At 34.2% G+C, this 22,994-nt stretch overlaps 3 protein-coding genes and 1 long non-coding RNA gene across 5 annotated transcripts in view; 2 read left to right on the top strand and 2 right to left on the bottom strand.

Moving 5' to 3' along the window:
* The window catches only part of LOC125049479 (diacylglycerol kinase theta), a 30,002-nt gene extending 26,417 nt beyond the window's left edge, over positions 1-3,585 (bottom strand). Inside the window, exon 1 of one of the 2 annotated variants that reach the window (XM_047648806.1) lies at positions 3,397-3,585. In XM_047648806.1, the coding sequence (XP_047504762.1) occupies positions 3,397-3,529 (133 nt within the window). In that variant the 5' untranslated portion in view covers positions 3,530-3,585. The remainder of the gene's footprint in view (positions 1-3,396) is intronic. The other variant, XM_047648805.1, reaches the window with a different exon arrangement.
* A 1,266-nt stretch (positions 3,586-4,851) lies between these two features.
* Positions 4,852-6,074, top strand: LOC125049797. Its single transcript, XR_007117055.1, has 2 exons — positions 4,852-5,337; positions 5,767-6,074. It is a non-coding gene; the product is annotated as an uncharacterized LOC125049797 (long non-coding RNA).
* A 2,212-nt stretch (positions 6,075-8,286) lies between these two features.
* LOC125049688 (xylulose kinase) lies at positions 8,287-15,251 on the top strand. The gene is made up of 11 exons (XM_047649110.1): positions 8,287-8,430; positions 8,696-8,778; positions 8,950-9,097; positions 9,179-9,355; positions 9,524-9,757; positions 10,141-10,297; positions 11,094-11,354; positions 12,351-12,524; positions 13,566-13,663; positions 14,060-14,144; positions 14,789-15,251. Exons 1-11 carry the CDS (start codon positions 8,374-8,376, stop codon positions 14,902-14,904), a joined length of 1,590 nt encoding a protein of 529 aa, XP_047505066.1. The 5' UTR covers positions 8,287-8,373; the 3' UTR covers positions 14,905-15,251.
* A 1,256-nt stretch (positions 15,252-16,507) lies between these two features.
* LOC125049494 (splicing factor 3A subunit 1) lies at positions 16,508-22,667 on the bottom strand. Its single transcript, XM_047648831.1, has 7 exons — positions 22,374-22,667; positions 21,785-21,949; positions 20,611-21,716; positions 20,328-20,519; positions 19,554-19,913; positions 19,148-19,303; positions 16,508-16,668 (listed from the first exon to the last, which is right to left on the bottom strand). The coding sequence occupies exons 1-7, from the start codon at positions 22,480-22,482 to the stop codon at positions 16,567-16,569; spliced, it is 2,190 nt and encodes a 729-aa protein (XP_047504787.1). The 5' UTR covers positions 22,483-22,667; the 3' UTR covers positions 16,508-16,566.
* Between the last annotated feature and the right edge of the window lie 327 nt (positions 22,668-22,994).

The following is a 22,994-nucleotide window of genomic DNA, read 5'->3' as shown; positions in this document are numbered from 1 at the left end:
TATATGCATACATATTTCGTTTTCCCAAACGGCAAAAATTGGATTAATTAAATGAAAGATAAGAATAAACTTGTCACGCCATCCATTTTACTAATTACCTGAATCTCCAGGGACGTGAATACGACTTGCTATAAATATAACAATTAGAACAAATAGCTTTAGTGAACTTACTAATTTTAGCCTTTGAAGCTATAATTTAAACTTCAAATATGTCGTGTGAACTTCATCACTCATGATTAAAGTCTACATGAAATATATATTGAATTTTCGCGTAAGGAGTTGTAATAGGTTAGTGCGTATTAGCACACAACTATTATTTAATAATAAATATTTTATTAAGCCAAAATAAGTAATAAAAAAATGTGTGCGTGTACTAGGTGTACACACGTAGTTTCACTTCTTACGTGTGTATTGTATGTGTATTCTTTATGACCTTATTTTTCGAAAAATGATCTACTATATGCAACTTTACAGAAATTGGTTAAATAAAGTTAAATTAGATAAAGTTTAAAAAAATTTCCAACCCCGATAAAGAAGTTTCACTTCAGAAACAATGCGATCAAATCAAATTAAAATGTATTAAAAGTGAAGTTCAAAACACAACAGTAGTTGGCTAATTTTAAAACAGAAACATTTCCATTTATAACTGAGTTTGAAAAGTTATCGATAGAAGAAAGTGTTACGTCATATCGAGTACAATGCTACCCACAGCGCACACGTTATCTACTCCGCTCTACTTCTCTATTGTCCACATCTCTTTGTCTATGCCGCTTTGTGTAGTCGTGACGTTGACGTAGGAAGTAGCATAATGAATATTATTGTTAACGTCACACCCACCTGTGTCCGTTGGGGAACAAATGAAAGTGTGAATGGCAGGTTCCAATATGTTACGTGGCTTTTAAACAACCTACTTGAGCAGTATTTTTAGAAGGGATGAAGCGCTTGGTGTGGAACGTTGAAGTCTTTTATTTTCTTTGAATAATAGATAGTTATAGTTTTAAATTTTTACGTAGTTTATAATATTAAGATAAATTTGTACAACAGACATAGTATTTGTTCTATTTAATTTATTTGCAAGAAGAAATTACATCAATTAAAGTGTAATTATGAAAGTAAATTATTATTATTGGTAGTAATATAAAAAAAATATAAGAACTTTTATCAACACAATGCAGTATTTGCATATTTGTATACCATAAAAAAAAACAAGTCATCGATTTTTTTGATTTGAGACATACCGGTCCTACCAATGTTTTTCATCGTATGTTATGCACATAGATAGATAGTCCATTAGTGCACAGCCGGGGATCGAACCTACGGCCTCAGGGATGAGAGTAACACGCTGAACCCACTAGGGCTACAATGCTTTAGGGAGTCAGTTAGCGATAACGATCAATAAAACCCCGGGTGGTGGTACAACGAAATTAAATATTATATACAGTTCTTTGTAAAAAAATCTTAGAAACATTGCTAAGACTATACTTTTTATAATCTTAAGATTTTAAATAAAAAGTATAAGTCTTTAATGAAATAATTTAATTTAATTGCAAGCACTTACGACTTGTTGCAACAACTTGTTGCATTAAGCTTGCTTACTATAATTAATAATATTCAAGTTATTCCAGCCAAAAGTATATAACAAATATTAGAGATGTCGTAAAAAAAACATGCCTTTTTTTCCGAACCACTATAATAATAAATAATCTTTATTTCTTCTCTCACATATATATTACCACATATATTTGGAAGTGCATGTGAGAGTCTCTGTAACTCTTTTAGCAAATTTTAAGAAGATACCGATTAATACTGTAAACTTATAATATTTTTTCTAAAGTAATCGCTAAAAGTGAACTTTACTTTCACATTTTGAGTCTCCAAAGACCGTAGGCTGTAGCTAAGTTCTACGATATTGAGAAATTACGTAGCGGCTCTACGCGCTATTTGTCACTTTACCTTTTATGACCCCAAATATATAGAACAGTATAAAAACGAGAAAATTTATAAAATGCTATTTTATTCTTACGCAAAACAATGGAAATCAATAAAAAATACTTTTGTTTTGTTCCATAAAAGATCAATCAAGCAACTGTCGATTTTATTTAAAATCTCTACGCAGACGCAGTTGCAGGCGTCAACTAAATAATAGTGTTATACGTGTTTGTTAGCTATGGAACAGATCAAAGATTAATTGTCTATTGATTGCGTGTCATTTCATCTGTTATGATTCGCAATTAATTATAGAAGTATTGTGATGCCTTATCAAAAGATTATGGTAGTTTCAAGAGTAACAAAGAGAACGTATTACCGAATTTGTTAAATAAAGTTTTATAACGTATATTTGTTTAACATCGCTTATAACACTTATTAAAAACATCCGAAAATTCTATAGAACACAGACTACAGTTAAAAAAAATTAAAAAAATCGTTGTTTATGCAGGCTGCTGGCAAAAAAACATTTAAAACAATTTTATCGTTTAAAAAAATATTCACCGTTTGAAGATGTAATTCATTAAGGTACTAATTTAAAATATTGAATGGACTTGAATAACTAATATAAGTTAAATTGTATATACTGTTACATGCAATAGTCGAGATTGCAATTTCTATGTTACCGTATATTTTGAAGTGAAAAGGCAATGACAAATACGACTTTAACTCAAAAATATAATACGCCATTAAGAATTTCGATGTCATATTATATTTTTGAGTTAAAGATAATCGTATTGTATTTCAATCAGGATTGATTTTGTTTTTTACATTATTCTGTTAGAAAAAAACATATAACTTTAAGAAATAACTCTCATTAATTTAATTTTGAAGTAAAATATATAAATTGTAAGTTGAATATATATAGATATATTAAATATACATAAACTAATCGCAAACGCTTCTTGCATCGTATCCATTTTGAAGTGGCTAACAGACCAATGTTTCGTCATTTCTTCAAACGCCACAAACGGTGTTGGAAATGCGTTTGGAGGTTCAGTGCAAATGACAACGTCCGTAAAAGGGCATTTCGGGAGTCTGACCTTCATTTTGTATAAAGTAAATGGTGACTTACCAAACAGAAGGCTAGCCCGCGCCGGGCGGGGTGTACCCCCTCCCCGCGCGCGCTCACCCCGCTTCGCTTGGAAAAAACCTCATACAAAACAGACCGATCGATATCTCACACTATTCGCCAACATCATCTTTTTCGACTGGCAATGACTAGAGGGACTAATGGATCGGAAAGAGAGACAAGTCAGGGTGGTTCAACGCGTGAGGTCGAAGGTCTCGGCCGAGCACGCTGCTTTGAGACCGTGGGGGGAGCGAAGGTTGTGTCGAGGGTTGGGTTACGCCCGGTTGCATAACTGGTCGTGCTTCGCGCGTATCGACGTATCGGGCGCATGCGCGTACCTTCGCAGCCGTAGCCCTGGCCGATGAGCCCCCATAGCAGATCGGAGCAATGATGGCAGTACGTAGGCTTGTGGAAGGTCTTCTTGGCGAAGGAATGGGTGCGTTGTGCGGAAGCGGGCGCGGCCTGCGCCATGGCGGGCGCTCGGGCCGGGCCGAGCGAGCGCTACTCATGCCGCGGCGCCAACGGGCGCGCCGCGCTCTTCGAGCGGCTGTTGCGGCCCACCATCGCGGCGCGTCTGCCGCCACTGATGCAAAGCCGTCGTGGAATTCGTCAAAGCTGCGCGAAACCTAGCGGTAGATATCAGTAGATGTACCAGTAATTATTTCCTTGTAGGATACGTTTTTCGTTCTAGAAATAGTAAAATGATTGCTTTAATTTTCTACGAATGACATATATTGGTAGGGTTGTAAAAATCGTTGTTTTTTGTATAATGATCATCCTTAATAGAGGACATGTCGTGTCTTAAAAATTGCTTTTCTCGCATTAAAAGTAGGTTTAATTTAAGTAATTGGTTTTATTTCAAGGATTCGCCCAATGTATTCAATATTAACGTTTAAAGTTGTTTAACAAAGGGATACGAATAAGCTTAGCTTTTTTTCACATATATATTCGATTTACCTAAGTTCTCTATCTTAGTATTTCCCTTTAGTTGGCCACTTACAGAAAATCAGTATGTAGTTAAAACCGTACACATCCCATCACTAGGAAGCCCGCGCCCGTCGCTCCTCGCGCACGCGCTACCCTCTCCCCCCTCCCTGCTCCTTCCTCCGCTTCCCTTGCAAGCCGCGCGGACAATCCTTCGCGCACGCTACACGTGTAACTTAGTAATGACGTCCTGCCGTTGAAACCGATCGATACGTTATTGTATTGGCTATATAAGTACTTTTAAGGAAAACGACTTAACGCATTATTACTGTTATTATTCTTTTAATTACTTATATAAAAAATTGAGTATGAAGTCTGATAATAATAATATTACGTTTTACACATAGAATATAAATTATTTGAACAAAAAAATTGTTATCAGCAAAAAAAAATCTATTTTTGATTTGAAAAATTTAAATTGCGTTTTTAATAAATTTAGATGTTTATTTGAAGTCATTTAAAATCCTTACAGGATTATTTTGGACGCTTTTTCAAGATAAGTTTCGTGCGCCTGCGCGATTCCACTCGCCAATCGAAAAAGCCCTTGTTTACAATATCAAACGCGCAGCATCCTAGCGATTGTCGATGTCATAATTCCTTGCGAGAGGAGCCAAACGACGGAAATAAATTCACCATTTCCAGAGTCTAAATTAAATGCTACTAACACCTAAATTACACTATTACTTACGACACTGCCTCTGTATAACCCGGAGATGAGTCCTGCGAATGAATTTTGGTTTCCCGTTACTAAGCACTGAATAAAACTAAAAAAAATACACACAAATCCTCTCCGCCATAATGGTGATTTCGATTGAGTCGTTTACATGACTTCTAAACACTACAATACTATATTAAGTTTAAAATGAAATAGTTGTATGTTGAAGTTAGTATATATAAGTATATTGAATTTGGGGCGAGGTTTAGGCTGAATTATAACTTCATAAGCGTTTATTACCAAAAACAAAACAGAAACACAGAATTAAAAAAATACATTGCTGAATCACTCTTAACAATTGCTATCTTTCTTTTATCTAATTTGAGGAATTAGAACATACTGCTTTTAGCTATAATAGCTGTATATGTTTCAGCTTATAAAAACAAAAGAATAGCAGCACAAATGAAGTACGCACTAGAGAGTTCAACTCAATAGTAAAATTAACGATAAGGCCGCCAGTTGCTCTCCTTTTTATTTAATTATGTCAATTGTACTATATTAATATATATGCAACGAAGTGTTAATAAAGAAAATATATCATATTTAGGACCCATAACAACTCATGGAGTAAAACACAAAGGTCAGTTTCCTTTATGTAAAGGTTAAAGTAAGAAATACAATTTCCGTAAATTACTTTTGGATTTCGTTAAGATAACTTCTTAAGTATTCTATATATAAATCCTTCTCGCTATTAATTTAAATTGTCTCTGGTGGTACGAAAGAATTGTTTTTATTTTATAAGACTTTTTTAAATTATCGTATTAAGATGTTATTATACCGTGGTATCGGTATAATAACATCTTAATACTCTACTAATAATAGTCTTTTACGTGTGTGTTGTATAAAAATTTAAATAAAATAAAATCATACATTATAATAAAACTCTTAAACGTAGTATATTTTCTTACTAGTTGCACAATTACGCGTGTAGTATTTAAAAGGCACCACACCGGTTTAAGAAGTAATTAGCTATTAAGAAATGTGTTTAAACAGTGTATTTTCTTTTTAGTTGTACTTCAAAACACACGCAAATGAGGTTTTGGTATAAATAGAGGTGTGGAGCGAGCCGTGTGCTTTTCCAGCCGATTAACCGGAGCCCTGATACCTGGGTATTGATCGTGGTTACACGCTTGGTGTAGGCACTTGCACGACAGAAATAGTTCTTTAGGCCTATGTTCATGGACCCGAAACAATTTGTTACACGAATAAGTACGATCGTCGCAAAAGGTTTTCGAGTGCCCAGTTATGCTGTGCAATTAAAGATAGTTTGTGCGTGTACTAGAATTCAACTAATAAATATCATCATTTGTGTTGTCATTATTATTATATCCTTTCAATTACATATTTCCATAATGATGCGTTCCTCGCTCAACGAATAAGTATCGCAATACAGCGAAGAAATCTAAGGCTCAGGGACCAATTTTTTTATTAATTTTTAATTATTAGTTATAATTTTGTTTTTCTTAATTATCTTGCAGTAATGTCATTTTAACCTGAAGACATAAAAACTTAAAACATCGTCTATTTACCTTTCAAAATTTTCTCTAACATTTTAAGCAAATAAGTTTTTGAATACTTGCACTGCCTCTATATATCAATAGTGTTCCCTAATTTGGGTTAGTTGGGAATAATCAAAAGGCCGTCCGTTGCATAAAATTATATGTATCTATATTAATAAGAATAAAATAGTTACCATTAAACATAAAATACAAACCTATGACACGAACCTTAAAATATAATAACTAAAATATATTATTAAAAGGAATCCCTTCAGGCAAGGTTCCGAAGATACTGGCAGCGTTCCCCCTTTGAATAGCTACACTAATTCTTTGTCCCAGGTAGCTGCCAGCTCTTCGGTCTCCTGTGATGTCGACTAACCTTTTTTTTCTGGCGAAAACAATTCATTTAATTGCTTCACAGAACAGAGTAAAATAAATAATCTTGAGAAAAAAACATGATCGTTTGCGGTGTCAGCCAAACGTAACCTCTATCCTTCCTGTGTTCTAACTCCAGCATTTCACCACTGGATTCTTCTTCCTAAGTTCGCAATTACCACTTACTCATACTGTGAAGAAAGCCAAGGAGTCGGAGACCGAAAAAATTCACGACGTGTAGCAGAAAGTTTATCATATCCTTGCCTTTATAGGAAATATATTAAAAAGCAGTCTCAGAAATTTTCCATGCTCTATTGGAATTTAACCGGACATCATAGAATGGTTCCTTATTGGTTAACGTCAACTTCTTGAAATATCGTATGTATAGGAGTATAACGTCTGTAGATTTGATTAACGCCAACGAAAAGTTTTTTTGAGCTATTTTTACCGGCTATTATTAATAATAGTAGCTGACCCGACAGACATTTTTCTGTTAACTATGAATATTGATTTCGAATCGGTATAGTTAATTTTAAAAAATATTAAAATTTATGGCCTCGGTTTAAGCTTTTTTCTGTCAATCGCTGACAGTTATTTAAAACAACTGATGGAAAATTAATTGTTGTTAAGTTTTCTTAAATTTTTCAATGTTTCGCTCATCTTAATTGGTTCTTTCACAAGAACTTTCTCCTGAGAATAATACAACAAAAAAGAGTTAGCGAAATTGTTCCATCCGTTCACGCGTGATGCGTGGACCAAGATGAGAGATTCATTTATATATATCATATATAGATTTCTATTATTTTTCATAAAATACATACAAAGAAATTACATATGACCAATGATTAAATATAACCTTTATATGTATGTATGCCTGTTATGGGAGATCCCACCCAATCCAGCAAATGCCTTTATATTGCCGGTATGAGCAATCATTCTGTGAAAATGCTGAAAATAGCATGATACGTCGAAGCCATTTTTAATAACATACGTTTTAATCGTATATATGTATTTTCGAATCGATAAGTTTATAAACCATGTAACAGCCTTCTATATAAGACTCTTAACTTACTTAGGCATCGCCTAACAATAAATAGTGACTTCTAATTAAGTAATTATATAAACTTATTATTACAAAACTCACAAGTGGGATAAACTTCGTGTTTTTAGTAAGGAGTTAAGCTTTTTTTATCTTAAATTATTACGAGGCATCATCTATGCCCAAATCAGTCTTGACTGACGCAAAAGTCCATCATTACAAATTAACATACTAAAATCTCGTTCGGCGTAGGTGCCACCGTAGTTGAAGTCCTCAAAATAAATACAAAATTTAAAAAACATAACTGAAAGCAACTATTATAATCACTACATTTATTCCCTTAATATTATATTCGCGGTTCGTGTCCTTGATATTTATTTGTCTTATGTAAATATGAATTAGAATAGGTAATATAAAGGATTTGCATTTTCAACTAAAAGTACGCTAAATCAATAAAGATATGATCCAAATTTAAATACAATTTAAGATTTTCTTAAATAGAAAAAAACATCGCAATAAATAACAAAGTTTTATATGTGATAACACCCACAATCAAATTATTATAATTAGTTTTAATAATTTGACCTAAGAATCGGTTTTGTAAGGTCGTGCTTGTGCTTGTGCGTCATCATTCTAGTTTTTGAACGCATCAGTGTCGCGCTGAGCTGTAAGCGCGCTGTCAAAACTCAAAACAAAATAGAAAATGATCGAAGAAAATAAAAATAAAACTTTTTTAGGATTCGATTTTAGTACTCAAAGGGTATGTATCTCAATATTTTTTTTAATGTTGGTTATTAAAGTTATGAAAGTAAATTTGGAATTATTATACCTGTCATTTTATAGTTTTTACTAATTAGAAAGTGTAATTAAAATTGGGAACGGCCAGTGTAATAACTTAATATATTTAATTTCATTTTAACTATGTCAAGTTTCATTTGTTTTTTAATTTAGCTATATTTAAAAAGGAGTTTCCTAAATATAGCGACGAAATTATATTTTATATTAAGTATATAATTTTATTTTAGTTAAAAGCAATTGTAATTAGTGAAGACTACAAAGTGCTACAAGAAGCAGATGTTGAATTCGATGTGGATTTACCTGAGTTCAGGTAATTATGCATTTGATTAAAATTAATAAACATGATATTTAAATAGATTTCCACATTACATTCATAAGAAAAACAAAAATCATAGTTATGATTTGAAAAATAAATTTTCCAGTATACTTTGTATTTACTTTATAAATTAATTTTTATAGTTTTTGATGATACTATTGATAGGACTTCGGGAGGCGTGGTCAAAGGAGAAAATGGTGAGGTGACAGCACCACCACTACTATGGGTGAAGGCCCTGGATATGGTGATGGATAGGCTTATTGTTGCTGGAGTAGACTTCTCAACCATTGAAGCTCTGTCTGGTGCAGCACAGGTTTAATTTTAATTTCTCCAATTAAGTAACCATACAATACTAGCTATTGATTGTTGCTCTTATATTTTGTTTTAATTTTAGCAACATGGGTCAGTCTGGTGGGCGAAAGGATCTGAGGAGAGATTAAAATCTTTGTCATCTGAAGACTTTCTTCATAGTCAATTGGCTTCTACATTTATGGCTAACTCTCCTGTGTGGATGGACTCAAGTACAAGTGCTGACTGTCGAGCCCTTGAAGAAGCTGTTGGTGGAGCTGAGGTATGTCTTTATATATGGTATCAATACATTATTTCTTTATAAAGTATATAGTCAAAAGAAACAACAGTATTAAAAGCTATTTCATTTCTTTTGCTTTAGTTAAAATACCGCATTTGAAGTATAGTAGTATTCTCTTTCTTATAATCTCTTCTATCATTATTTTTTTAGGAACTTGCCAAAATAACAGGATCCCGTGCTTATGAACGCTTCACTGGGGCACAAATACGCAAGATGTTTAGAACTAGACCCAGGACATATTCAGCAACTGAGAGAATATCACTTGTATCTTCATTTGCCTGTTCATTGTTTCTAGGCCAATATGCACCAATTGATTTGGCTGATGGATCTGGAATGAATTTATTGGATATTCATACGATGAAATGGTGTGAACAGGCTTTGAAGGTGGGAAACTTTGATTTGATTACTTTGAAATGAAATTACTTAAATGCAAACAAAACATTTTAGGTTGTATTTAATCAAAAATTTAGATATGTATCTGAACTTTATCTATTTTGTGACCTTATGACATGGAAACTTATATTATTATAAGTATTATATTAGGATAGGTTTTAATTTTTAACAACACACCCAGCCTACTGCCAGTGGCCCATGGGCAGAGGTGTGACTTAAAATAAACCTATAGTCCGTAGTTTTTCTAACCATTATAGCATACTATATGATTGCTATTGGAATATTAGATTCATGCTCTCAATTTTCGAAACTCACCATTATTAGTAATATTACCAAAAATATGTGATTTGTATAGCTACGATCCAATTTTACAGGCCTGTGGTAATGAACATCTAGCAACCAAGCTCGGGGCACCAGTACCCAGTGCTACAGTGGTTGGGAAAATATCACAATATTTTGTAAAGAGATACGGATTTACTCCAGAGTGTGAAGTGATAGCTTTTACTGGTGATAATTGCTCGGCACTTGCTGGTAAGTTAATTAATAATTTAACATATAATAGCTATATCCAAATACCAATTGTATATACCAATCAGATACTCATATAGAACATACGGATATCACGTGCATTGTGTCTGCATCTATATCTGAGGAATTATAACAAAAGAGTTTTGTATTTTTGGAACCTCATTGTAATGTGTTAGTCTGTATTGCCGGCCATTTTATAAATTATTGTTATGTTTTGAGAGGTAAAAATCTTAGTTGAATTGAGAGAAAATATCCTTAATGTTCAAATAAATAATTTAAGATTAGTTTTGTAAACAGTTTTTAATGTATAGTATAGTGGTAATGATGACAATCTCAAGTAGTTTCAATCCCTGATAACATATCTTAAAAATGTTTATATGCTACGTTATCATTTTACGATTTTTCGTTTTGAGATATATTTGAAGCAATCTTAATGTATTTTCATAATTTTATAAAAATATTATTTTGCATATACACAACAGCTAAAATAAAATATTATTATTGTTAATAATATTATTTTATTATTAATTTCCAAAATTTTAAAAATTAAGAACTTGTTATTTTCACATTTTTTATGCGTTGTTAGGAACGTAGTTTATTTCGCAAAGTGATCTTGAAAAAAAAATGTATTGTTAACTTTGTATACAATTTAAAATACATTATTAAGTTGTGTAGAGCAGTTTTGGCCTGGTGGCTTCAGCGTGCGACTCTCAACCCTATTTCCCTCAATGTCATTTAACATGATTACATTTCAACTTCAAAATTCAACTTTATAAATGCTTTCTAAAATATTTTATAGGGCTCCGCCTCCGTTCAGGCTGTGTAGGCCTAAGTCTCGGTACAAGCGACACACTTCTACTAGGCCTACAGGAAGCCAGGGCTCCGCCAGCGGGCCATATCCTCGTAGGCCCCACAACTGACGCCCCGTATATGGCACTACTATGCTTCTCCAATGGGTCCCTGACGAGACAAAATCATAGGGATAGGCTGGTAGGAACGAGTTGGGACGCATTTAATGAATTGCTACGGTCGACTGTTAGAGGAAATATGGGTTACATGGGTGAGTTATTCATGTAAATTTCATCATTATTTTTTATTTTATTTTAAAAGGCACACTAACGAAACACATACAAACACTTACAGAGAACACATAACATAGAAAATAAGATACATGTTGCATCAATAACAAGTGTGCACAACATTTATAGGGAAACATTACAATGATAAAGAGAAAATAACTTCAAAATTAAAAGTAAAAAACAAACTAGATTTTAAAAAAAAAAATGCAATTTACAAATATGTATGTACATACTTATATAAAAAAAAAACAACAATTTTCAACTTTGCAATTATCACTATTGGTCACGGATCAACATTATCATACCAATACCTGGAGCTGAGTTTCATTATCGGACGTCGAGGCAAAATACTATTTTTTTTTAAGTTAAAGAAGTTTGCAGAGTTGCTCCCCCAGAATACGAGGGCAGTCTGTGCGTCCACCACCGGGTGCTGAGTTTCTTTGTAATTTATTCTGCAACTTCATATTATTCCACCCGTATCACCTTTACGTTCATTGCTCCACATCTAAGTTTTTTAAGTTTATGCCGCGCACCACCATAATGTGGAACCCATTGAAGTATTTCCGAACCAATTCGACTTAGGGCTCTTCAAGAAAAGAGAGTACCAATTCTTAAAATTGGGAACGGACTTGATGCTTCTGGCAATGTAAGTGTCTATGGGCGGCGGTTTCACTTAACAGCAGGTGAGCCTCCTGCTCGTTTGCCCCCTGTTACATAAAATTGCCAGTAGCCAGAATTGTTACGCTCCTTTCTTGAAGGACCTTAAGTCTTGTCTAAGTTATATTTGTCCGTAAACTTATCTATAACTAAAAGAAAGTCATATCGAGATTACTTAGTTACTTCAAATTGGAAACAGTCCAAATTTCATCCAAATCGGTTTACTAGTTTAAAAGTTTCACGCATTTCTGGAGAGACATATAAAATTGATAAACGTTGATACGTTTAATTCAACTTTTTCAACTTTTTTTACGATAAAGGTATTTACTTCGACACCGCGGAGATCGTGCCTCGCGCTGTCGCTGGCAAATGGGTGTGGGAGTCGAATGGGCGTAGTCTTGACAAGTGCGCGCCGCAGTTTGAGGCCCGGGCCCTACTCGAGGGGCAGGCGTTAGCTAGGCGGGCCCATGCTGAGGATATGGGGTTCAGGCTTGGTAAGGTTAAATCAAAATGTATTTAAATAACTATTTATTGTGAACGTCAATATATAAAGGAATTATAATTTAGACTCATTAGAAAGTCGGCGAAGTCAGCAAGACCTGCTTCTTTTACACGCTATTCTTAATGGACGGATCGATAGCCCCTATTTGTTGTCGTTAATTTCTTTTAAAATTCCTTCTCCTTATGCGACAAGACACACAAAATTGTTCCATGTGCCTCGTACGAACTCGAATTACCTGCATAATTCACCAATGTTTCGGGTTTTATCTAACTATGACACTAATTATGAGGATATTGATATTTTCCACCTCACCAAAGAACATGTGAGAAAATATTTGAAGGGGCGGGAAGACTCTAATTTTGTTTAGGTAGTGATTCGATATATTTAGTATTATTTGTTGTTTTAAATATTAAATTTTAGTTTATTTATATAGTTTTGTCTATTGATGCGCTTATTTGTTTAATTTTTCGTATATAATATTGTTTATCTATGTAATCTGTTTTAGCTTTCTGTACTGTCTAAGTGTTTGTTTTGTAATATTATGTATGTTAGCTGTAAGATTACTTATAATTAAATAAATAAAAATAAAATAAAAATCTAAATTTACATTTCCTCTCAGTTCCCAAAGCAATCAAGACGGGGGAAACTGCCAATAAACTCTGCCACTCTTCTTAATCGCCAAGTTTTTGGTTACTAAAAGAAATTGTAAGGCAACCATTACCCCAAACTCCACTTGATATATTGAAACTAATAATAAATAAACCCCAATAGCAAGCAATTAGTTTTAAGGACATTAGTTTGACAAGAATTGTGAAGTTTTTGACGATAACAGTGCCGAAATATTTTGACATGCTATCGGTAACATAGTTTTTGTGAAAAAATCTTAATACGAAATGGTATATATATTGTCTCTTTCAGTCTAATTGTGTTTAGGCTTTGATGAAAAGAGAGAGACTGATTCTGTACAGTACTGATTTACAACGATGCTATTTGACTGCGTAAATGTCTTCTAACATATTATTGTATAATTAAGACTCTAGATCCCGCCTGGTAGCGACGGGCGGAGCATCCGTCAACAAGGAGCTTCTGCAAATATTTGCTGATGTATTTCATACTCCAGTGTATGTACAGGTAAGAACAGGTTTTTTTAAACTTATCGCTAAGAAAATCCCGTACGTCAAGAAAATTTTGACAGTTAGACAGTTTCGCGCTTAGCTTTGTTTTTAAATCGCACCCACTTTTGCTTAATTTTTAACCGACTTCAAAGAATGAAGTTATTATGACCTAGAAGTACAGCGCGTGCGTCTACGCCATATAGCCGTATCTTTTATTCCCGTATACTTACGGTTCAAGTTTCGACACAATCAGTAGTTTTTGATTATTCTAAAATAATTTATTTCCTGTTAAAGTACAATTTATCAAAATTCCTTTCATTTACAAAATAATTTATCACTGCAATATATTAAGTATCGTAAGCACTACGACGACTTAAAAGCAACGGACTATATATATTAATATATTTTTTAGGAAGAGCACGCGAACGCAGCCCTATTAGGCGCCGCTATTCGCGCTGCGGAAGTATGGAGCGCACATACGGGAACTAAGCTGACTGGTGAGACAGTATTTTTTTTTATGGGACAGAAGGCAAGCGTAAAGTGTATACCGCCGCCCATGGCAACAGGAGTTTCCAAGTGCGTTGACGACCTTTAATCTAGTGGTACGCTCGGCCCCTAACGTAACGGTTCGGAAATAGGTGGAATGGCAGTTGGTTATAGATACCGGCAAACTTCTTGAGCATTAAACAAGGGAGTGGGGGAAAGTTTGCGTATCGCGGCACAAAAACGTCAACTAATTTACCCATCACGCGATCGACACGTCACTTTCCCCCCTCTCAGTGATACCTAAAAATCGCTTCTGCGCAGGACGTTTGTTCAAGATGTTTGCCGCTATATTCATAAAGTGGTGGTGGCAAGAAGTGTTTAAAAAGCGCTCTCCCGTCAGACGCCAGACTTCAAAGTGGAATTGAATTAAATATTTATTTATCTATCTCTTTTATCTCTATTATTTTTTTCTACTAAGTATTATTATTATTACATTATTTTTCTTTTTTTGCGACTGTTGAAGCAAGCTGCTGTAGTCTCTGGCAGAATGACCAGCGCTGTGGACCAGTCTGTTCCTCAGCATATTGCTCGTATATGCAAACGCAGTCATTTGAGCTTTATTCACGCTTTTATTAATCAACGAATTTTTCAACAGGAAGCGAACCTACGATATCTCCAGTGGCTAATCCATACCCTGACTCGGAAGCGATATATACTCCAATGCTGCAACGATATCGACAATATGTTGAAACCATTCCAAAACTACAGTAACATTCCAATAATCGCTTTATATAATGTAACGATTTTAACCTAACTGGCGCTTTTGGCATCTCCTTCACACCTATCAATAATGAGCGAGATCGCATAATTTTGCATCACATTTAATACTCACACAGAGCTGTCAGTTTTTTATGCAACCTTAAATAATGTTTTTACAGATTTTTTATTTAAGAATTTATTTTTGGCTATTTATTTCTCGCTAAGCGAACATATTTGATGTTATCTTATAAGATTCCTTTTGATATATAACTTATTTTAAAGCCAAAGGCATTTTTGTGTTTGTTTAATAAATATTTAAGCATATTTTTGAAGTGAAACTTCTTTATCGACGTATGGGAGAAATTTTGTAGCAGGTTACGCGCCATGTTGCTTTTTGAAGTCAAACTTCTTTATCGGCGTTGGAAAAAAATTTACACACATTTTTCGGTTACGCGCCATCTTTTTCTTGTCCCTACCACGGTTGATCCGAAGAGATTCGAAGCCATTAGTAACAAAAATATATAATAACGATAACAATGATAGTAATACTAATAATTCTATTACAATTAATGAAATTCTGTAATAATCTTAGTACTACATAGTAGTACAGTAATAAGTTAAAATGAAATAATTGTATTTGTATTCATGTCTATGATAATAAAAGCCTTTTGTTAAACTTTATCTAATTTAACTTTATTTAACCAATTTCTGTAAAGTTGCATATAGTAGATCATTTTTCGAAAAATAAGGTCATAAAGAAGTTTCACTTCTTACGTGTGTACACCTAGTACACGCACACATTTTTTTTTATACTTATTACGAATGTGATAATAATTTTATTTTTTTTAAAACCATAATCATTCTCAAATAGATGGTGATGGTTCTCCAGTGAAGTGTTTTTATCTCATGTGATATATAAAATTTACATAAGCTAGTGCAATTATACTATATATTTACATTCCATATATTATATAATGCTTGTTATTTTGTTAATAAAATATTTATACAATTCTGTGTTTTTGTCCTATAAGTGTCAGTGTTAAGATTTAAATTAGCTTAATTTGATTTCTTTTCGCCCCCACAAATACATCGATTCAACGGCTTATATTTGAGTCAATTATCGTTAAACCATGAAGAATTATATATTTAAACGTTTCTTATAAATAACACTATCTAATGGTGTGATAGTGGAAAATGGAACTTATGGAAAAAAGTATAAAAATCCATTATATAGTTTTTAAATAAATGGTTACTCAGAGAACCTTGTGAGCTATACCCTCTAAAACCACCTCGGTAGTAACCACAATCGCGTCAGAGGCCCTCGGGGTCGTTTTCGCATACTATCTATATAATATTTTTTTTATATGGATAAAACCTTGCAGTACATACAGTACATTTGACCACGTTTTAAATTAGGGCCGCATATCCACGTTTCCTTTGGGGTCATATTCTAAATTAGAATGACGAAGTTTTGTTTGAAATACAATTTTTAATGTTAAAATGATAAAACCTATTAAAAAGACAGTTTTAATTGTTTATTTATTGTTCAGTTTAGTATTAGATGCACAACAACTACCGAGGTTAGACCGCCGTACGACATTGAATAATAACACGGTTAATGATATATTTATTTAATCAAACTGTTACAGTAAACGCAAATAGTGCAAGTTATAATTATTTCTTCCTTCCACCCCTCTCCTTAACCTGCAGTTGAATGACCGCGCCGGGCGAAACGTTGTAATACGCCAACGAGTTCGTGTCTTTGAAGAATAGACCCTGAAAATAATATAACATATTTCAAAAACTATATAATAATTTTCTTTTACACATGTATCAGTCCGGTGAGTCGTGTGTGTACACATTCCGGAGATCGATTTTAGATTAAAGAGGAGATTCTCCAAATTCGAGTTTTTAATTCGATGTTGGGCGTCGTTATTTACTTTTACTGTTCGAACAATGTTCGAGGACAAAAGTAAAAAATCATTTATTCATATAGGTAACACAATGTACACTTATGAACGTCAAAAAAGAAATATACATTAAATGCTTCTAATTTTACATTTACTGCCAGTTCTCAAATCAAGGGCGAAGAAAGGAAGAGAACTGGCAATAAACTCTTCTTTTTTTATATAAAAGAACACAAGACGCACATGGAAAGAAAAATCCATTAGTGCACAGCCGGGATTTGAACGAACCTAAGGATTGTAGCTGGCACCACTAAGCCAACAGTACCCTTAAGCTTATTAATCATTATATTATATTGTCTTTGATTTACGCGAGTACTAAATATTTAAGTAAAGCTTATCGGTTAGAAACGCGAATGGTATTATTTTGTTGACGTTTTAAGTACTTTTCAACAGTCTGTATTTAACATTATAAATATAAAGTAAGATTACAAATTAAAGTATGTTTTACTCAATCCTAATAATCCAATATTAGATAAAGATTATGATGACATTAGTATAGAGAAAGAACACTAAATTCCAAAAGGCACAGTTTCCCTACTAGACCAGTGCAGATAGCCTTCAAAATAAATAAAAAGTGAAAAAAATTACAGTAGGATGAAACCCATTAGAAAAGCAGGGGAATATGATCAAAATTAAAGGAAAAATAAATTACGGTCGATCTGAGGTCGGGAAGGGGTCGGGGGGGGGAGTTTTAAGGGTAAAAAACGGTTTATCTCGATTTCCGGCAAAACTAAAAGTCCTATCGAAGAAAGTTGAATGGCAAAGTTGTAGGTAATAAAAAGATCTAAAACTTTTGTATTCACATATTTTTCACATAACCTCAAAATTTATGTGAAAAATTCAAAAAAACAAGTTTTTGGTTTTTAATTTTTATCTTTTACAAATTTCTTTTTTTTTTAACGAAATTTGGTGAAAACTTACCTTATTATGTCCCAAATATACTGTAATTTATTTGATTAAAAATATTTATTTTTTCACCTTATTTTGAATTAATATCGAAAAAACACCCTAATTTTCAATCGAAAATTCTGACGTCAAAATTTCAGCTTTTTTCAAAAAGTTGGTATGCTTTCAGTTCGTTGAAATCTCTACTTTCCTATGGTAAAAAATATATATATATATAACCATAGTAAATATTCTCAGAAAATGCAAAAAATCGTATGCAGTAACGCCCAGACCCGTCATACCCTTCCCTACTTCTCTATGAATCTTCTTTAAATTATAATTAGATGCCTATTTATTACTATTTTAAGATAACTTGTATATACCTGAGTGACCTAAAAAAAATTTTTAGCCTTTAGATGTGCTAAAATTTTCGTATTTCATAGAGAAGTAGGGAAGGGTATGACGGGTCTGGGCGTTACTGCATACGATGTTTTGCATTTTCTGAGAAGATTTACTATGGTTATATATTTTTTTTTTTTTACCATAGGAAAGTAGAGATTTCAACGAACTGAAAGCATACCAACTTTTTGAAAAAAGCTGAAATTTTGACGTCAGAATTTTCGATTGAAAATTAGGGTGTTTTTTCGATATTAATTCAAAATAAGGTGAAAAAATAAACATTTTTAATCAAATAAATTACAGTATGTTTGGGACATAATAAGGTAAGTTTTCACCAAATTTCGTTAAAAAAAAAAGAAATTTGTAAAAGATAAAAATTAAAAACCAAAAACTTGGTTTTTTGAATTTTTCACATAAATTTTGCGGTTATGTGAAAAATATGTGAATACAAAAGTTTTAGATCTTTTTATTACCTACAACTTTGCCATTCAACTTTCTTCGATAGAACTTTTAGTTTTGCCGGAAATCGAGATAAACCGTTTTATACCCTTAAAACTCCCCCCCCCCCGACCCCTTCCCGACCTCAGATCGACCGTAATTTATTTTTCCTTTCATTTTGATCATATTCCCCTGCTTTTCTAATGGGTTTCATCCTACTGTAATTTTTTTTGGTTTCAAAAATTATCGGCACTGGTCTATACATGGAATTCGAAAATTTATTAAAATTATTTGGAATTTGATTTTCAATTTTTCTTTATATGTTTTGAAAATTTACTTACTGTGTTTCGTTAACAATTTCCTAGTAATTTCTTCCTAACGTTAATTTCTTAAGTGAACAATTTTTTTTGATATTAATAATTATGTATGTTACATAGGGGGCAAAAAAGTTTCAGAAAGACTAAGGTATGTGACAAAAAAGGTAGGGAAATACTGCTTTCTAAGGCGTAATTTTCTATGAAAAAGTTTTAAATCAAACAAAAATCTTAAATAAACCAAATATATACCTCATAATGCAACTTCTGCTTAGCGATAGGCATATTTGTGGCTCTCTGCAGATTATTTTTGAGGTCAGCAACGGTCGAACTCAGTGTCACCGGGAACGAAAGCACGCGTCCATCCAAACGCCACTCACTGCGCTCTGGGGCTTGCGGGAGTGATACCTGGAATTTCAAATATAAACTAATACTTGCTAATTTGAGTGTTTTGAAACACGTCATAGTTTTGATGCTAGTTTTAAAATTGACAATTACATATAGTAATAATTCTATTTCCTATTTTGATAAATGCTTTTAATAAAACCTTACAACGGTACACATAGTCGATTATTAAATTGTCTAAATAAATTATAATTTGTTTGTTGAAAAATTTTGAAGTTAAATTTATTATTATATAAATTTTTACAACACCTACCTGAACGGTAATATTCCCGGAGTGTTTGGCCAACCATGACATCTCCGGCTCCAGTGCATCTTCAGTCCTCGGCCTCTTCGAAGCCGGTTCGTCGTCTTCTGGTATCGGGACAGCCATTCCCACATTACCCACTGGAACGTTTGGAACGTAGCCGTAGGGGGCACCGACTGGGGTTGGGATTAGTGACGCTCGCGGCATTGGGGGGATCACCATGAGGGGAGGAATAGGCTGCAGAATGACCGAAGGAGGAGCGGGTGCACGGGGTGGAGCAGGGGGAGGAGGCGGGCGAGCTCGAGATGACAGGGGCACCGGCTTTGGTCCAATCTTCTCTTTCTCTTCGTCAGGTAGAAGACCTTTAACCTAATGTTTAATATAATTAATGGAAATCTATTTAGTGGGGCTAAAATTGTTTCTAGAATACCAGTTTTAAAGATATTGTATACTTGTGGCGCTACTACCTTTTTAGGTCTGGGCCTCAGATTTCTGTATCTGTTTCATGATCATTTGTCGAACTAATAGACAAGTTGGAGATTAGCCTCCTGTGCCTGACACACGACGTCGACTCTTGGTATCTAAGGCAAGCCGGTTTCCTCACGATGTTTTCTTGCACCGTTCGAGCTAATATTAAACGCGCAGAAAGACAGAAACTCCATTGGTGCAGAGCAGGGGATCTAACATACGACCTCAGGGATGAGAGTCGCACGCTGAAGCTACTAGGCTAACACTTCTCATACATATATAAAATTTAATTTAATTAACTTTAATTTGAATTACCTTATGTATCTGTTGAATCTGATCTTCGAGCGTAATATGCGCGCGGGCAGCTCGGGTAGCAGCCTCCACGCTGGACGTGTGACCATCCCAGGTTACTCTTTCGTCTCGTTTCTTCTCTTCTTCTCCTATCTTCTTACCAATTGCTGTTTCCTCATCTCCCACACCGAAAATGTCAGTACGACGTTCGGCAAGCTAGAGTAAATAGATTTAAGATTATAGAAAGTAATCAGATCACTAACGTTTCTGGTTTAAAATCACAAATACTAAAATATGGAAAACTTACATGCTTAAGTGATTCTTCAATGGCAGCTCCTGGTGCCAGTGCTTCGTCCCTGTCTGTGCGCTCAGCGGCCGCGCGATCTCTTTGTTCCAACCAGCGTGGATCGAGTAACCCAATTCTCACGTGGTCAGCCACCTTATTAGCTGGAATCTTCTCTCCGGTGATGGGAGAAACCAACCATTCCTCGCTAGCTGGGGCTGGCTGAGGTCGAGAACGCTTAGGATCGTATTTCTTAACAACCACGCGGTCTGGACGCGGGGCCAATGGAGCTTCGTCGGCTGTAGTGTACCTTGGTGGTTCTGGAATCCGTTCGTCTTCCGAGGAGGAACTTTCCTCTTCCATATCCTGTACACGATTGTCATCAGGTCGTTGCTGCTGCTGTGTGCGATCTTCCATTTCAGCCAGATCTTCGTCTGACTCGGATTCAGATTCCGACTCAATCTGCATTTCTGTATCATCTTCGTCATGATGAGCAATATCTTCACCACGTTCTTGTGCCAAAACTCGTGCGCCAACCTCTAATGGTGTTGTTGGAGGTGGGAATTCTCCTAGTTCCCCAGAAGGGTAGTCAACAGTTTCTACCACAACAAAATCATGCCAATCAATGGATGCATATGCTAATCTTTCCTTTTCAATTCTTGCTTCATCAGCTGCCTTTCGCTTAGCTTGGTGAGAATGCCATGCAGCCCTAGTACGAGCATGTTCCAAAATTCCAGATCTCACTTCAGAGGACAACTTTGAAACAAGTTCTTTAGGAGGTAGAAGTACCTTAGTGTATTGCTCAAGCAGGCGTGTAAAATATTGAAAGAGGGAATGCTGTGGGCGAAGAAAGTCAAATTGGTGGTTACGTTCTTCCTTTTTCATCAAGTCAGTTAGGAATTGTCTTCCATTTCTTGCAACAAATTGAGCAGTTAGTTTTACAATGTCAAGCTCCAGTGCTGATATTGATGGTGGATCAGCGATAAATTCAAAGTCTGGTGGGGGATCACGGGGTGGTGGAGGTTCAACTGGAGCAGCAGCTTTAAGCAATTCTTGCTGTTTAGCTGCTGTGGCAGGTGCTAAGCCTGGTCTTTGGATTGGAGGCGCTGGAGCTGGTGCAACATCTTGTCCTTAAAAAATATATTATTTACAACAAGAAAATAATGCAAAAAACTAATTCAAAATAAAAGATACAAACCTCTTCCTTCCCGAATTTCCTTAACTTTATGCTGATAATAAGCATGATAAGGGTCACCTGCATTGAGGAAATTGAATTTAGGGTTTCCCAATTCATTTTGCCTTATACGAGCTTCAAATTCAGGCCCATTACGAGCAACAAAACTAGCAGTTTTGTCAACAATATCTATTTACTATGCTAAGGAACATTATTTATTTTTATGTGTAAAATCATTTCAAGTAATATATTTTCACTTACTAGGTATAGTTTATCATGATTAGTAGAACACTAGCTTTTTATGTCAATCAAATAGTTGAATATCAATGGTATCCATATCCTGTGATCTTGCTTATATGACCAGCTTAAAAAAATCATACAAAAAAATTAATCACAAAAGTTATAAAATTGTGTTATATTAAAAAGTCTCCAATACCTTATCAACTTTGATTCTGCTGACAGGATGTCAAGTGCTGTGAATAGTAAAATAAACAATATAATGTAAACTAAAACTATAACTGAAGTTGCTTACAGCATATTTATTGAACATACTTACTCATTTAGGTTATGTTTGAATTAAATCAAACCTACAATCATTTAATAAAAAGGATACTCCTTACTTCAGGTGGAGGATAAATAATACCAATAACTGGCGGTGGAGGCGCCTGAGGTTCCTCTATGACCTCTTGCCCAGGAGGCATCATAACGTCAATGGAAGGCATTTTCAACCTTCTTTTGCTAGTACTGATTTGTGACTATTTAAGTTCAGTTGTCATTACCACTTAATATTTTCAATCACTTCTCGATGAAAAAAAGGGAATTGCAAATATTAAATATACCCTAATTATTCGGTAAAAGTTGTTGTTTGAAAACGTCTATGATAAATGAATGAACATTTATTGACTCGAATTTATGACTGACAGTGACAATTCACGAAAGCGGAAAGCACAGACAAATTATGTAAGCCAAAGAGTATACTTATATAGTATACATACACAACATGACAAATTAATTGAGTGCCACGTTACATTAATCAATTTAAAATGGCTCATGCTCCTATAATAATATAAAGTTATTTTATAACTCCTTTAATTTCAATTTTGAGGAGTAGATATCTATGAAAAGGATAGTCCTTTTCCAAGGGGAACTTTCTCAAATCTTTAGCAATATTTTTTGATAGCTCTTGATACTTATTATGGTATGGACTCTTAGGTCGTAATTAATAAGATGTACC

This window comes from Pieris napi, chromosome 5 (genome assembly GCF_905475465.1).
Source record: "Pieris napi chromosome 5, ilPieNapi1.2, whole genome shotgun sequence".
NCBI classification, from domain to species: Eukaryota; Metazoa; Arthropoda; class Insecta; order Lepidoptera; family Pieridae; genus Pieris; species Pieris napi.
Note: the sequence above shows the minus strand (reverse complement) of the source record. Positions and strands in the feature narration are given on the sequence as shown.